The following is an 18,120-nucleotide window of genomic DNA, read 5'->3' on the forward strand; positions in this document are numbered from 1 at the left end:
AACCTGAATGTTTACATTTTATTACAGTTATTAACATCTCTTTGGAATCTGAGTAACATTTCCCTAGAGGATCTTGTTTGTAGATTTACACAAAAGCTTCGTAGTCAAATAACTCCAAGAGCTTCAACATGTATACTTTACCCAGCATATGACAGTGTATGAAGCTTAATATATTCTGTTGTCGGTGCTGAGTTAGAAAATGGAAGAAAACTATACTCTGTGCTCTTGATTTCTTTCATCACTCTTCAGAATTATTTCTTTACTTTATTAGAAAACATAGATCACTGAAGCTTAATGCAGATAGGCAGCCAATGCGCTACATATCCATACAGAATACAAACCACAGCACATACTGTCTCACAAAATAATTTCCAAGTGTAATATAATAGCTAATCAATGAACTCAGCATTTTTTATTATTGTAAAGTTATGGCTTCTCTACATATCGCTATGATTTCTTTCATTGAGTGTGAATTACATTAGTACCCCTGTTACTTGCATAACCCAGTAAGATGTCTAGACTATGTGAGCATGTAATACAAACACACCACAATCATGGGCACAATTTCTTCGCCACTGTAGTTTAAATTAACTTTACGATCTCTTGTCTAATGATACATTATAAGTAGATGGAAAACATATGTCATTCCAGGCTATCTTCTCCTGTGCTGTGCTTGGGTGTTAAACGCTCAATGCTACATGCAGAAAGACTTTTCGTTACCTTGATTCCTGAAAGGTATCATTCTCACTGCTTTGACAAGGTTAGTGCTGTTTATATTATCCATGTCAAGTATTCCAGAGAGAATGAACTTATTTATGATCTGCTCAGTGTTCATGGAAAGTTCCAGATTTGTTAGCTGTAAAATGAAATACTGCTAATAGCAGCACTTAAACTCTGCGATACCCGTATCAGTTAAGAAAAAGTGAAAGGAATAGTTTGTCTGAAACTAGAAAGCATCCCATTTATGGGTGTAGCAATATACTAGATGCCATGTACTATATAATAAGAATGAACATCACACACACAAGATTTTCCATAATACAGAAGTAGTTGCTTAATTAGGAAGACTGCAACAAAAGGTGGGATTAAGCATTGTCATCCTGTTAACCAACAGATTACAGCACCAAGAGATGTGATCCTGCTCTCTTCATTACATTATTTTATACTGTACCCATCAACCAAAGTCCAGAGCAATCAGGAAGCCATCAGTTTGTACTTTCCAAAAAGCTGGATAAAAGGGCCTTCTCAAGTCAATGTGGTCATTAGTAATGAATACAGGGTTGTCTTGTACAAAGACATTTCTTGGGGATGTTAGATACTTCTAATGCTGGATTTGGTATAAATATTCTAACCTGCAGTTTTCTAGGTTGTCGTTGGGTTTTTTGTTTGTTTGTGGGTGGTTTGTTGTGGTTTTTTGGGGGGTTGGAGTTGGGTTTTGGTTTTGGGGTTTTTTTTTTTTCTTTTTTTTTAAACTGTATTTTTATCAGTCAAGTATGTTTCTGCTTGCAATACATCTATCTATGACTGAAAAAAAACACCAAACCCAAACAATTCAGAACTTGAAGAAAGTCAGTTTTTCCCCCTGTTAAGACTTCTCAGTTCTTCACCAGCGCTTCCTGACATTTGATACAATAAGCAGAAGCATCTGTCCACCCCATCTGTACACAAGTATGGCATATAAGGTCCAACACACAGTTTGCAAAGAAATGCTGATTTTTACCACAGTAAACAGAGACAAGAGTTCCTCCAGATGAGCTTATCTTTCTTCCCCCGAGAGCAGAAGCCTAGCAAAGCTAGCCAACAAAATTAGATACATGAATTGTATAAACAGTCCCTAAGATTCAATTTCTTTTAGCTCATGCTCAAGAAAATCCAGCTCTGAGGTAATGTGTGTAAGCAGATACCAATTAGCCTTTTGTAAGATTGTTTAAAGTCTGTGTAGCCTACACCCTCTCCTTTTTAGTACACAAAAATCAAAGTTTATATTCACTTTTGAGTAAGACCAACTTTGTCACACCACAGAGCAAAGTCATAGCTAGACTCCTCTCTTCCCTCTCCTTGTTCTACATGTGTAACAAGTCACAAAGTCTTACAAATCCCCAAAAGACTGATGTCTCAAACTAAAGAGAAAAATAATTTCACTGAAACTGGACTTCAAGATGTAGCAGAGTTTGTGTGATGTGGGAACAGAAACATGTTCAAGTAGTCTGTTTTCCCAATCAACACAAATAGCTGGTATTGTGATTTTGAATATGCACACTGACCTCCCAATCTAAATCACATCTTTGTGAGTGTTGCTTAATAATATGAACTAGAAAGTATTTGCCTCAGCTTCTTTAAATAAACTAGCTAACAAAAAGCAGTTCATCCTGTTGTGTCACTGATAAAAAGTAGCAACAGAAAGCATCAGTGTTTGTCACTTTTACAGCCTACAGCTCTGATTAAAAAAACAAAAATAGTCACTTGTCCTGAATTTGCAGAATGTATACATAGATTGAGGAAGCACTACTGTTTGTACAATAACTTAATCTGCAGATGGCCAGTGGTTTAATAGGTTAACTTTTTTTTGGATATTATTATTATTTTAAATAGTTTACATGATAAACATATGACCATTTGTAGCAGTGAAACAAGGTATTTCACTTTCATATCACTGATATACACAGGCCAGAAAACCAAGTTTTCAGCTATTTCCAGATTCAGATCCAATACTTGGTCCCAGGCAGTAGAGCAGCTTTACTTACTTTACAATGCCCAGTTAAAACCTCCTCCCAGTACCTTTTTTTCCTCAAAAGCGACAGGATCAGCTTTTGGTTTGCATCAAGTGAATCACTTCTCCCTTTGTTCCACTGTGGTGGCATATCTGCAGCTCTATTACTTTTTCAGATCCTGTATCAAAAGGAGTCTATGAAATACAGCACTTCATCAGTCTCCTTACTGAAGATCAAATTTCAGTTGCATAATAAACAATGACTCTGCATTACATAATGGGGCCTTCATGCATGATATGGCTAAACTGAAACTTTGGGGGGAAAAAAAAAAAAAGATACATCATTATCTGCCCTTGCCTGGACATAGAGAAAATTTGTCTCAGAAAATAAGGAAACTATATAAATAATCCAAAAATCAATGGGAAAAAAGTTTTCAAAAGATTTAAAAGTCAAACCAGTATCTTTTTAACCCTTAAGATGATTCCTAGTTAACATACGCAATTTTTACAATAATAGCTCCTATCCTGTGCAGAAAATCAGGCTATGTGAGGGGATCACAACAGTCCATTTCGGACAGGATAACAATGAAATATTAACGATATCAAAATTCAGTTTTATGCAGCATTTAAAGGCTTTTGAAGCAGAAAAAATAACTGCTTTCAGCCTGGAAGGTTTTATTAAAAGGTCCCCAGCTCCATTGTATTCTGTTATTATTTAAGAAAAATATTGTCAGCATTACTTGTAGCTTCAGTGCTTGGTCCAACAGAAGGCAGACACGGGCAACTCTTTCCTTTTCCTCATCTCTACAAAATCAATGGCTATTTTTACTCCTCAATTAACACCTGTAAATAGAAAGTTTATATATGCAGTACTTAAGTTTCAGAACATCTAAGAATTTGCTGCTTATACCACCTTCAAATTTTTATGTACTCAGAAACTCCTTAATAAGCGACTACAGTAATGTATCCCACAAGTCTGTATGAGTTGACAAATAATTTTGATAAACACATAAACAACATGTAGCATGCTAACAATTTTAATACCATCTGGCTGCTTAGAATTCTATGTACTCTTAGGTCTAACATTACTTCAGTCCATCATTCACTTGTTTCCTAAAAAGAATTAGTAAAAATGTAAGGTTTTTTGTTCCTACTGGTTCTATGTGAAAAAAAACCAGTATGCAGCCCAACATCAATCTTTTCTTCATTTATAATAGCCGCACAGCTACCCTCGCTTCAGCTATTTAGCCATCCTGTTATGAAACAGCTGCTATTAGTGAAAGAAGTCCAAACTGGCAGCATTCACAGACCACTGGGAATACAGAGCATTTTAAGGAGATGTTTCTACAACTCACAGACAATACCCTCTGATTCATTTCACTTAGTTTTTTCAAGACCCTACCTTAAAGCCTCCTATCAGGATTATGATTCTTAAGCCTCAGTATCAGAAAGTCTGGCTTTTCTCTGGATTTTCCCATGGAGAACTTCCTGTTCCTCTAGACTAATCCACCCTTCTTAAAACATTTTTTTCCCAGTCTTTTACTGCTGCTGAATCCGATTCAAAAGGGGCCCATCTGCTCCAGCTACATCATCAGGAGAGTTCTGCACTTTCACACAGCTGCTGAGGTTTCTGTCCCCATGCAGAAGCTGGAATTGCTCCACCCACCCCCTTCGCACAAAAATGACGTAAAGGAACCGATGGATCCAAAAAACTTTTGTGTGATCATTTCTATACTGACTCTATTTCTATAATGTAAACTCTCTTTTTCTCACATTTTGAAGGGTCTGAATTTGCACCATTAAGACTCGAGAGCACAATTTTCCAATGGAAAGAAAAAAAAAAATCCTATCAAATACACTAATCTTCCTGTAAATTCCATGAAGCAGTTCAAAAAGCCTGGAGGGGCAATTGTTTCTATTAAATTCTATCAACTGCTGGAGCAGATTCTTCAGGACTTTTAACATTTCCTTAGAATTTAAGTGACTTAACCTCCATTAAATTCTGTAAAGACTGAAAAGCAACTACCTGCAAGTATGCTTTAGAAGATCAAGTGTAACATAAACCAAATTGAATATTACATTTAACAGTATGCATGCCATTGTTAACCTGTAACATGCTCTGAAAATGGATTCTCTCTGACAACTTAGATGCACCAGCTTGACCTGAATGCAAGTAGACTGTATATTCCAAAATACCTATGACCACCTGACTCCTGTTACTTATTCAGGGCTATTTTCAGGGCATAGAAACTTACAAAACTGTATTTGCATCTCTGCTTTGCCAGAGAGTCTTGTCCAGGTAAAGTTTAAAAATAAACTTAGTTTTGAGCCATAAAAACCCTTGCAGGAAGTTTTCTTTGGTTATGAACATTCCTTTTTTATAAATGAGCTTAAGTAAAATAAGATCAATTTGAATTGAGCAAAAGAATGCACAAAGGTTCTGGATTGGTTTAGTTAAGATACAATCAAACTATAAAATCAAGTTTAAATGGCACAGCTTTCTACCCACATATGAACACTAGCCATGGGAATCAGCTGGACTTGCTAACAGTTCCTAAATTCAATTTCTGGGCAGAAGCTGGCGAGATGTTTACTGTGTAAGTTATTGTGCTAAGGAATGTGTTTTTTCTACCCATTCACAGTTGATTTTGGGGGCAAGCTGCGTCTCATCTCTTCACGCAGCGTTAATGAAAAGTCTTTTCTTTGCACACAGTACTTCTTTACAGTATCTGTGAAGGGCAAAAGTGAAGAATTTGTTTTTATTGACAACAAATATGAAATTTTCACACAGTCACAGAAATGAATTACAACTGAATAGTAGTCATCAGTTTCCTTATCAAATGCAATGCATGCAATTTTAGCTCATTTGATCTTGGCAAACCTCAAAAATTAGTCATTTAGTAATCAAGAAACAAAAGAAATTCTATTACTAACATATCTTAACAAATATAAAGCTTAAGTGAGTATACCTCGAATTCACACAAACTAATACAAATGAAATTAATGAAAAACACCCAAAATAAAGTTTGGGCAATTTGTTCAGTTGAGAATTAGGCCCATTAAATGTTGATATACTGATGGCATTGATGTGAAAACATGTTATATAATATCACAAATTAAACAACAATAATAAGTCTTCATCAAGTTCAGGGTGTAAAAATAATTTATTAGCTTTTGCTCATAAAAAAATCAGCTACTATTCTTGATTTTGTTTTTTAAACAGCAGCAAACAGTCAAAAAGGTGACAACTGAAAAGTATTCAATAAAAAAAAAAATAAGGCAAGCAGAGTGTAAATTTGTTCTTTAAAAATTAATGCTGTAGCACTACAGAAGCAAGGGTAGCAGAAAAAAATAAACAAGAACTTAGTAAAACATGACAATCACCAAGTTACTTCTGTGCTATCTCATCACTTTAGCCAAGGAAGCATTGTTAAAGCTGTAAGCAAGTAAACTTTTATCTCAAAACTATCAAGAGTTAATTAAGATTTAAAGGCATCCCTTTGGGGGTGTGGGGAGGTAAATTATGCCATAGTGATGGTAATTTTATGTTCTATTGTTTTAAGCTTGTAAAACATCACAGAATACTGAAAGCAAAAGCTTGCAAGACAACAAGCCTCGACTCTACTCTTTTTGATCAGTGATCCGCTGTAAGCAGAGTTTCATGTAGGAATTTTTATTGCGTATTTCTATCACTGCATCTCTGACAAGCTCAATGAACATTTGAGGCCAGAGCTTCTGCAACGACTCATTTTTCATATTGATGTCAGCTGCTTCTTTCACCAAGTTCTCGACGTACGTCTGGCAAAATGTTTTTCTTTCCTTGATTTCCTGCATGGGAGAACCATTACACATTGTATAAGACAAAGGAAGAAAAGGCTAAACAAGAGCAAACCCAAAGAACAACCACAAAAATGTAATTAATTAAATAACATAGCGATTAGCAGGCAAAAGGGCCATTGCATACTTTTTCCTGTTGTTTTTTGGTTGCATGGCCCAGGGTGTAAGTCAAGCTTTTAAGGGTGTGGCCACAGAATCTGATTGTATTCATCATATTCATATTATATTCATTAATTAATTTATCTGAAATCCACTTTAAAGTAGTCATATAGGTATCTTTTAACAGCATTATGATTTTTGTTGCCTTCTGGCACAGCAGTGAAAATTTTCAGAAATCATTAAGCACCAGACTACTTTCCTTCCTTCTCTCCCTTCCCTTCCTAGCTTTTCACGATTATAGGACAACAGTTGGAAAGTATATGTTTATCTACCTGTCCTCACAAGACCTAAGCACATAGTCACAGAAAAATATGCCAGTATGCATCCTTTCCACAGGTTCCCTGATGGACTCTGGCAAGTGCATGGTTCCTAACACATACTACATTAGATACTGAAGTAACCCGAACCTTTAAAAAAAATTTTTAAAAAATACTGCACTTTGTGCAACTACTAGTTCTGCATTTTAGTCACTCAAACTGTATTAATCCCTGTTTCCGCAGAGTTTCTATAAAATGCTATAATAAGCTTTGAACAATAAGTTATATTGGCGCTAAATATCTAACTAGTTTGATTTATGGCACTGTTAAAAATGTTAGGTCATGCTTCAGGCCATCAAAACAGAAGTTTTCTTAAATGAGTGATAAAGCAGAGAAAATACTTCCCAGCTGTTTCATCTAAAAAACCAAATTATTAATCAATGACTCAGTCTGTCATCTTTAGCAATAAACTTATTCAATTACATTTATTACATTAGTTTACTGCTGATGGGGAACTGGAATCAGTCCTTTTTGCCTATCTCCTCTTGTGACATCCTGTAATATCTGCTGCCGCATACATAACACTGGAACATAGGACAAGGTGTGAATTGCTACACTGGGAAGAGAAAACAATGCATATATTTAATGGACTGTACAAATACCAAGCTGATTTTATTATAGTGCTTGTTCCATGGTAAAGGACAAGAGGAATGCCTCACTGTCTTACCCTATGCCATTCAAAGTTTTAAGAGCTACTATCACAGCTTTTGAAACTAAAATGTTTTCTTAATTTAATCTTCCCACACATGCAGTCACTGTCTCTTTTATGCTACGGATCTGAGGTAACAAAACTACAATGCAATAACCGAATTCAGTGCTTACTGAACTTGATTTAATTTCTTGCACTAGAGGATTTATATATTTCCACATAATCAAAAAGCAAATAACAGGACAAATGTGGGAAGCAGGGTGCATATAGCTAGAACTCATGCTGATTGCTCAGAAAGGAGATAGAGGCTGAAAGAAGCATGTTCTTCCTGGGAACAATTTCCCTCTGCCCAAGCAAAAGAGTTAGCAGATCAGAAACACAAACTAAAACAAGCGTGACACATGCACTTGTCTGAAACAAGCCAGCTTGCAGTTTTATTAATAAGTAAACCTAATACATTTCCTATATATTTATTTTCCTGTAGCTCATTTAAAAGCTAGGAAACAGCTCTTTATTACTACAGCCCGCACTACCTCAAATCTTTTCTGAAGATATTCTTCACCAATATATTTTGGGATACATTTTCTGACTTTCTACTTCCATTAGAAAATCCTAACATGTACAATATACATTTTTCTTTGTAAAAAACTGTGCTCACTTCTTATATTTTACTCATGCAGGTACATTTCATTACGAACATAAGGCTTGTAGGTTAACATGTATTCCTGAGACTGTGGCACTGTTCAGGAAACACTTCACCAAAGACAGGAACTGACACTTTCCAGTATTCTGGCAAAGATCAGTTTGATTAAATGTTTGATCATACATGTAAATATGGTAACCACTGATATTTTAAAACCACCATTCTCAATAACACAACTGAAAATTGATATATAGACAAATTCCATGAGTAGTAGTCTAATGTTATATAATAGAGGATGGAAGTATTTTGCAATGATATACTTACCTCAAGTTTTTCCATATGAAAGTCCTTTGTCATGTAATTCAGTGTTGCTCGAGTTGTGCTTTCTCCTCCATTTCTTCTGTTATCACTACTTTCCTCACTTCCAGTCCCAGATTTCTTTCCCTTTCCCTCCAGCAGACAATGGAATTGCTTCCTCCTGTGAGAAGATAATAAAGAAATTTACAGTTTTAATTACTGGAAACTTTCTTTTTTTTAAAGTGCAGATGTTTCTAGTGATTGTGAGGTTTTGTTTTTTTTTTTTCTTTTCTCTCTTTGAACATGTACTTTATGAGCTTTCAAGTTTATTGCATCCTCTGGTTACTCAAAATACAGATGACTCTAGATATTCCTCTGTTAAATTTGCTTCTATACAATTGACTTTTTGCATATAACACATTGCATCTCCTAAATAGGAAGTCTTGCAGCTTAAACATTTACTAAGTGTGTATCTATAGAAGACTAAAAATAGTCTTTTTAAGCACCTTTTTCTTACAGCACTTAAATCTGTTAACTGTTTAGTTACCCACCATAAAATACCCACTAAAAATAGTCAGTCTTCATTGTGAAAGTCCATAAATCTTCACCAATATCAGTACAATCGGAAAATTTAACAAGCAGTGCATTTGTGTGCATGCACCTTTTAATCTTACTCAGCAGACTTCATACAACTTCTGTGAAAACCTGTCTATGTGAATCAGGAGATGCTAATATTTCTGCAATAAGCAGATAACCTATCTTCTGTAGGATGTTGTTTGTGAAATATTTATCTTTTTACCTAGAAACAATTTATCATGACACCACACAAAAGAATTAAACAATATGTTCCGGACAAATTCTAGTTCTGTTCGTTGCATTTTACCTAGATTCTCCAAATAATGAAAGCATGCGATAATGTGGCAGCTCAGAAGATGCTACATATGCCAGAATGCCAAAGAGCCTTTCCGCCATTACAATATCATTTTCAGTAACCTGTGAGGGAATGGGGAGAAGGGGAACAAAAATTCAAAATTGGCACATTCATATTTCATTACGTATGTACATTAAGAATTAACTGAAATTTGTTATACAGAACACTGCATACAGATCTCTTCTAGGCATACCTTCAAAACGTAGATTTGCTTTTACTGGCACTTTAAATGTACTTTAAAAGAAACCAAATGAGGTACTTGTGCTTGTTTTATTTCCTGTAATTCTGGAAACTTTAATGTATACACATGCTACCCTGTGCTCCATGATATTCTTCATGAAAAGAGGAATTTTATAATGATTTCTTACATTGAGTATCTGAAGGCCAGACATATTAATCCTGCTTCATACTGCATGCACTTACAGAAGGTCTACTGGAAAATTTCTGATCAAGTTATGCTGCAGAAATGAAAAGATTCTGAGCACCCAGATGTGAAAAGATAAGTTACTGTCTCTCTTATTTTGGCAGCATCATAGAGAAGACTTTATAGAAAGACAGGCTTTAGAGAAGGTGAGGAGGGGGAAGACAATTATTCTCTTTGCATTTTTCACCCCCCAAAAATAAGTGTCCCTCCATTATACTCCTCTACATATCATCCATTCTGTTGTGTCAACATTAAGTTACAGATGTCTCTTTAAAGTAATTTTCAATGTTTGAAAAATTTTCAGGATTGATTTTACACATTTCAATTTTGTATAAAGAAGGCAGAAGGGGGTTATTTTTTGGTGGTGGTCGTTACTGGTTTTTGTTTGTCTTGGCTCATAACCTCTGGAGACCATGGCCTGTGTTTCTCCTGCCCTGATGGCCAGACTATGAACTGACTTCAACTGCCAAAAGTTTGTTGGCACAGTTTCTAGACTCCTGCCTTTCTACTGAGTGCAGAAGGAATCTTTATGATCATCTAAATCTGACCTGGATAACACAGGACAATGAAACTCACTCAGTGACTTCTTAACTTCTGGATCAAATTTGATTTCCGTTCATCTGGTAACATATTTTTGGAAAGCAACCCATTGTTAAACAAACTTCAATACTCACAGTACTTACTAAGTACTTCCAGATAATTTTTGTGTTCTGTATTATTCAAATGTGTGCATGAAATGGAATTTTGATCCAAATTAATGTAATTCTATTATAGTCATCTTTAATGTTTATAGACTATACAATGTACCCTTGCCTAAAGTACACTGCAACAGGATAATGCAGGGAGAAATTCTCCAGAGAAAACATAATTCAGGAAATTAGAAATGTAAGGTCAATTCTATTTTCACAGTGCTTAGATTTGCTCATTTTCATTTAAAATTAAATAAGTCTTACTTAGTAGCCTAAGACTAGATGACCTCGCTAAACAGTCTGTTAACAGAAACAAGGTCTAAAACAAAGAGTGCAGAACGCAGCTAGGGATACAAAGACCACTGCAGGCAGAAATGCCTGCTGGAGAAATAAGTGGTTTTAATTTATTTATTTATGTTAAGAGGAGCATAAGGACCAGGTCAACAGAGACAGCCTGCTGAACACACTCTCTAGTTCACAGAAACTCATGTTCTCTCTCTTACTCCAGTACATTGTTTGCTCCATTAATCACAAAAAGATTATAACGGTAATATCACATAAATGTAAGTCTGTTATGCCTGCTTGTTGCCAAGTACAGAAAACAGGCACCAATTCAGCAAATGTGATGCATCTGTTATATTGTATGCCGTACCACTTGGCGTAAAGCATTTTGTAAAGTTTAGTAACTTCAAACCTTGACAACTCTTAATTAAATCTGAGATTACTATCACTGGGAAAGACTTCAAATAGTGTATCTCAACGAAGAGAATTTGGTTTTTCCACAGTTGGTAAATGTAACAGTTTGACAAGGGAACATCATCATTGTTGGGGGAGACTAACACTCAGCTTCTAGCCTGGAACATAACTGAAATGAAAGGGGGAGGGTGGGGAGAAAATAAAAGCTTCCTTACTTTTTTTTTTTTTTTTTTTTGAGTGCTAGAGTTATGCAATTTATTTAGTTAATTCAGTTAGTATATATTGCTTTTACTCTCCAACTAGATGTACCTCAGAGCTGGCAACGCAATAGTCTTCACAAACATCACACACAAATGATAATCAGAATAGCAGAATATGCACATTTCCCTTTCTGTCATCCGAATCCATTATTTAGGGCTGATCTGAAAGCACACTTCAGGGGTTTGTATTCTTTACATTGAAACAGGATTTTCTATTACTGATTTTAAAAGAAAAGGTAATATGTATCTGCAAAGCCAGATACCATGACTTCTGCTGTAGACTAATGAAAAACAGCAATCAGAGTTCACCTCTTTCTTCTGCTCAGCTATGACACTTTTCAAATGATTAATGACACTAGGAAAAAATTTCTTTGTGCACATCTTCATATAGTGTGGCCTGGCTGAAAAAGTTTGTTGAGAACAAAAATGTTCTTCAGTCATACGTATTTAACGCTTTATATATGTCCTACATAAAAAGCATGCCATGCTACATGCAAATCCATTTACTAAATTCATCCCCAAACACTATTAAATTCAAATTTTTCCTTCAAAGACTGAACTTGCTGACCTTGAGATCGTAACAAAAAGTCTACTTAAATAGTTGCATTATTTTCTTTTTTTCTTTCTCCATGAAGACCAAACAAGCAAGATTTATCTCCTATTTTCTTTTAATCTGAATCACTAGCACTGATTTTGAAAATATGATGCAGTAAAAAAGAAATAAACTTTAAACCCACATTCAACCTTTCCCCCCACCCCTTTTTTTTAAAATCAACTTTCATGGGCATGTTTCATAAAGTACTAAATTCAAGGTTATTTTAAAGTTCTCATGGGATTACTGACTATCACTTCCCCCCCCGCCCAGCTTTTTCAAGGTACTGTGCTGTTGGAGTGAGACATATTTGCCTTCATCTCCTCTCATCCTTTCTCTACTAGTTAATTCAGGTAAGCTCTTTAACTCATTCCCGCTCTTCTGTGCAACTAATGCATGTTTTACAGAACTAAAACCAAGTAAACCACAACATTCATGCTATGGCTGTATCAGGTAACAAGTAAAATATCTAATCCAACACACATGATGATGACCAATTAAAACACCAGATCTAAACACTAAAGCTATGTATTATTTTTGCTCTAATTAATTTCCATAACACCACTTAAACTTACTTGGCATTTAAAATGGAATGCACATTCAAACATTGTTTGGCATTGTAACTATTCTTGCTCCCTTTATGATCAAAGCCCAAGTATAAAATAACCATTTTATATGCATGAATAAATTTACTTTCAATTGATGTAAAGGGAAATAAAAAGAATAGCAATATTAGTGTCCTAACTTTCTATTTATATAAACATAAACCACACACCCAACAAAAAAACATACGCTAACAATCTTGTACACAGCAAGCAGGGAAAAAAAAAAAAAGACAGACTTTTTCATGTGATAGGCTTAAAGAAGAAAATACGATTTTAGCTATATTTTGTAGCACTGGAAAATATAAATAATCATATACTATAAACTACTAGGTCTGTCAAACATTTTTGCACAAATATTCAATGTCAGCACTGTGATTGTTTTGAACATAGTAAAGTGCTTCTTAAAAATCAAGTAAAATCATGCAGTTTTTATTTTTTTTTTTTTTTAATTAGAAACACACGCAGAAATAATAAGAAAAAGTGTCTTCCCTTCAGTTATATCCCTACCACTCAGGTATAGATTTGGACTGTCATTTGCAATTGCAAAGATCTGAGAAAATACAACATTTTTATGGCAACTAAGAATCTTATCAACTTTGCTAATTGTAACACTGTGCAGTTAGACTTAACAAATGCAGAGCACAAGAAATTATATAGTGAAGTCTACTTAATTTTTTTTCCCCCTAATACTGAAAGGACACTGACAGGGTCCTGCTCATTTTAATAGCAATTCATTTGCTTTTTTTAAAAAAAAAAAAGAAAAGCTAATTTTTCTTCTAAGACCAATAGTAAGAAGGAAGCAACACTGTCCTACCTTTACTCCATTTATCTTCTGTAGATTAAAATGATTCAGTCTAAACAGAACATAGTATTTCCACAAAGTAAAGTTGACAACCGGATTTCCCTGAGGATCAACTGTCAACTGTTCAATATGATGCATCTGGGCTAATGCATTGAACTGCTGCAGTGTCACAAGATTTGTCTCCTTAAACTTCAGGTGCTTAAAAAAAGTCAAACCACAGTAAGTTAAATAAGGAAACAATAAAGAGTGAACACAATGGTTCCTAATCTGTGCTACTCAAACAATTTTCCAACTCAAACAAACAGTCTTTAGGTCTGATGAAGCAACTGAGCTCACTTCATTTGAGGTCTTTGTGGGAAAACTTATCAATGTATAAACCAATTGGTGTATTACATACATTCAGAAAGATCAACATTACAAGATCCTAAGCAATTTATAAACCCTTTAGTAACAGCACTAATATTTTCAATGTTACAAAAAGCAGTGATACTACTTGAGCAACATTTATTTTAATTCTGCAAGTAAAGCAACTGCACATAAAAATAAGTACAATATGTATTTTTAAATATTCTACTTTTTTGGTCATAGGAGGCTGGCATTAAGTCATACCCTCCTGTTTCTTTGAACCATGCCCTATGCCAGTGCTCCTATGAGCATGGTACATTTGGCTACACAGTAGCATTACTGAGGGAAGGAGGAAAAATTGATGGTGAAGATAAAAATTTAGTTGAGATTCTGCTATCCCCCACAAGTTTTTCCCCCCACAATGAAACAATTATTTCACTGAGATAGGTAAATTTGTCTTAAGTTGCCCACAAATTTATCTATCTCAATGAAACCATTAAGTTCTGTTATACTCAAAACCTTAAAAAGAAGCAGGGAGCTCCAGAGGCATATCATCTGAATAAGAAGTAGCTTTATGCATGTCATCATTATTTTACTATTTACTTCAGAATGACTGATTTAAACGTTCAGGAAAAAAAGAAAGAAGTACCAAAGGGACATCTCATTTATATTGTCTTGCTTCATCACGAACTGAGGAATTCCAAATCAGTGGTACTGATTTAGCTAGCTATTCCCTTTGAATTTTACCTCTTTTTATCCTACCAGCTATCTGATCTTTGAAGTCACAACACAAATGAAGGTCTCCTGATACCATCAATCTGTAACAATACTGTAGAATAGCAATACTGTATTTACACATCAGTTTTGCAACTTAAAAATAATCAGCTAGGTCAAAGGAATTAAGAGAAATAATAACCAGTCTGAAAAGAAAACACAATCCTGTGTAAGAATCTAAATTAAAGTTTTGATTTTTAAGAAGTATCAAGTTACAGTTAGTGTTATAGGACAACACCAAGCAAATATGTAATTCACAAATTATCTATTTATATGAAGGCACTCAAGGGTTACTATGCCAAATTAAGGTTCTATTAGGGAATAGATATTCCATAGCTGTTCACACAGCTGAAATTTGAGGCATTCTTACCACAGAATTAGGAAATTTTGTCTTCAGTTTTGTTAACACTTGAACAATTTCATCAAATTCTATGAACATAAAGGAGACTGTGACAATAATTCCAGCTGTTTGAACACTCCAGTTTCGATCCAGGCACTCCAGAGCTCCAGCACCATACAAGCAAAGAGTGTCTCCTTCCACTTCCACTAAATGAGACTCAAGAACAGACAAGCCTTGTACTGCACTGCTCAATATGGTATCAAGAGACCTGTGGAGGAAATAAAAATGTAGTGATATAAATGAGATTATTTTGAGATAGTAACATCATGCTATTGAATGACAGTCCTTTCATTCACCAAAACCTAACTGTCAAATATGATTGCATTTCTCAGCATGCATTCATTCATTTGCAGTACCCAATCTGGTTCAAAACCAAAATCCTCTATCAACACTGCAAACGTTCTACCACTTTGGCAGAAAGGCTCTGGGTGCATTTCAGCGGGGGGGGGGGGGGGGGCATTAAGAAATCACTGATATTTAATAACCTGCTTAAAATTTTAACTCAGAATGCTAACTTAACATAGTTTGTATTGCTTTAGATATCTAAAGCCAACTTCAAACAATGTATTTATTCAAGCAAAGTCACCTGCACATTCTGTTTGCTATACGAAATGTAAAAGTTATGACATGAGTAAGCACTTTAAGAACAGACAGTTGTTAAAACCAATCCAGGATAATACTATTCACAACACTGAACAGTTATTTTTATTCTTGACAAGAGTATCACTCCTTCCTCAAACCCATATGTCCTATTATCTGATCAGGATATCAGGATTCATTATCCTGCTTAGAGATGAGAATAATCTTATGGCTTATTATCCTTGTTTAATCCTTAATTAATAGGGATGAATAAGCATTTCTTTAAAATAACGTGACCTTTCCAATTCACAAGAGCAATTTTAAGATTAAGCAGTAAATCCAGGTATTCTCAACTCTCATCTCTTTGTGTCTTACTTCCAACATGATATGCTCAGCTGACTGGACCAGAACTGCACAGAGAATTCAAGATGGCACAAATCACAGGTTTAGAAAGTTGTGTAATGATTGTTACTATTTTACTCTTTACTACCTTTCCTAGTATTTTTAATGTGTTTTGCTTTTTTGACTACTAGTGATCACTCGACTGATGTTTTCTTAACAAAATCAACCAGAACTGTAAGATTTCACTCTTGACTGGAAATGTCAGCCCATCACTTCAATGTGAAGCTGTAATTGCTTATGTATGCTGAATTTCACCTGCCATTTTATTGCTTAGTCACACATCTTGAAAATATCTTCTGAAATTCTTCACTATTATAAAACATGGTAGTAGATCAATGTCAATTTTAACTTAGAGAGGGTTAAAGAGCAATAAGGTGTCAAGGCAAAAAACAGGAGTGTTGTCTACAGCTTCTTCGTTCTAACACACGTTGCCACAGCTTCAATAATCTGTTAAACCTAATATAAATCAATGACAAAGATCACTATCACACTTTCATTTCTCTTACCAGTCATGAGAGAGAGAAAAATTCCAAACGTAAATCTCCAGTTCAGAAAACTAAATGCACTGTAATTTGCATAAGAAGATTATAATATATGCAAATAAAGCATGGGGTTTTTTTGTTAACATCTCAGGGGGCTGAAATTTTATATTTCATAAAAGTAACCACTTAGATGTCTACAAAGCATTCTACAAATCTTGAACTACAAAAACTTTCACAAGAACATGGAAACAGATTTTATGCATTATATTTTATTATTGTAGATTTGACAAAAGAATCCAAACATTCGTGGTTAGGAACTACAAGGAATAAACCAACTTTAGGCACTGTATCCAGCATAAGCAGAGATAGCATTACACCAAGATCTTTCCTACAACTCCATGGAAAAAGTCTTAATATGTTACTTAAAAGCACGATTTCTCAAGCAACGAGAATCTGTTCATTAACAGGACAATGCTCAAGCTACCATAGTTACATTGACTTGGTCATGGGGGGATGATTACTAACACCGAATTAAATTGTGAAGAAACCAAGACGGCAAGAAAGCAGTGGCTAAACATATGTTTGGGGGAAAGCTTTGGAAGCACGAGAACAGAAAGGACTATAGCAATTTAAAAATGCTAAGGAAAAAAAAAAATGTTTCAAAAGCTGCAGCTCTCGACTGGAGATAAAAGCAGGTCTAGCCAACACTAGACTGAAACTCAGATGGGTTCTGTTTGTGAGAGGCAAAGACTTCCTGTCCATACCTGATATTTCCAGTGTTGATCAGGCAGAGCAGGAAGCTGTACTTGCTATTGAATGCATGCAGACTATTTTCTCAGGCTTTTGCCTGAGCTAGCCAGGTTGAAAGTGTGCTAGTTTGGTTTTAGCCAGTCCAAGGCACACATTGTTCTTTAAAGTTCTCCATTTGGTTTTTAAATTACATAGAATACCAGATGGCCACCTTTTAGACACAAGTAAGCAAGCCACAATGTGTATCACAGAAATAACATAACTATATTTTAAACCAACAATATAAAAATTACCTTAGGAAAAATTACCTTAGGAATAAAACTAAGTCAAAGAACTGTTACTGTTAAAATAGCATGAGTATGAAATTGGTCCAATAAGAGATGCTGCTTTTCAAACTGAGAACATTGAATTCAACACTCAGTTTATGAAACCTCTTGATACACTAAAAGGTTACAAATGTTTGTAATGCTTGTACGTCCTCATTTTCTTAATTTCAGCTGAAGGCAACAGTATAAGTTGTCAAGGAAATGAACAACCTTAAGAAGGCTCAAGAATTCATATTTAACATCTCTTGCAAACGCAAAGTCCTCCCTTATTTAGCAAAATCACATAATAATTTAGCTTGCACTTCTTTAGTCAATAAGTTGCTGTTATATTACTTATTTAATACATATTACTTATTATTAATGGCCAACAGGTTTAATCATGAAGTGAAATATCTTTTCAGGATTGATTTGGATATATTACTTTTGATAATGAAATACAGTTTGCTCTCAG

The 18,120-nt window shown here is 34.9% G+C and overlaps 1 protein-coding gene across 2 annotated transcripts in view; it reads right to left on the reverse strand.

Moving 5' to 3' along the window:
- Window positions 1–6,331: 6,331 nt before the first annotated feature.
- The window catches only part of LRRC49 (leucine rich repeat containing 49), a 63,213-nt gene continuing 51,424 nt past the window's right edge, over window positions 6,332–18,120 (reverse strand). For both annotated transcript variants that reach the window (XM_075714153.1, XM_075714152.1), the window contains 5 exons: window positions 15,101–15,338; window positions 13,624–13,809; window positions 9,496–9,605; window positions 8,640–8,793; window positions 6,332–6,538 (listed from right to left, as the gene is read on the reverse strand). In XM_075714153.1, coding sequence (XP_075570268.1) covers window positions 6,332–6,538; window positions 8,640–8,793; window positions 9,496–9,605; window positions 13,624–13,809; window positions 15,101–15,338 — 895 coding nt within the window. The remainder of the gene's footprint in view (window positions 6,539–8,639; window positions 8,794–9,495; window positions 9,606–13,623; window positions 13,810–15,100; window positions 15,339–18,120) is intronic.

Source organism: Pelecanus crispus, chromosome 7 (genome assembly GCF_030463565.1).
Source record: "Pelecanus crispus isolate bPelCri1 chromosome 7, bPelCri1.pri, whole genome shotgun sequence".
NCBI lineage: Eukaryota > Metazoa > Chordata > Aves > Pelecaniformes > Pelecanidae > Pelecanus > Pelecanus crispus.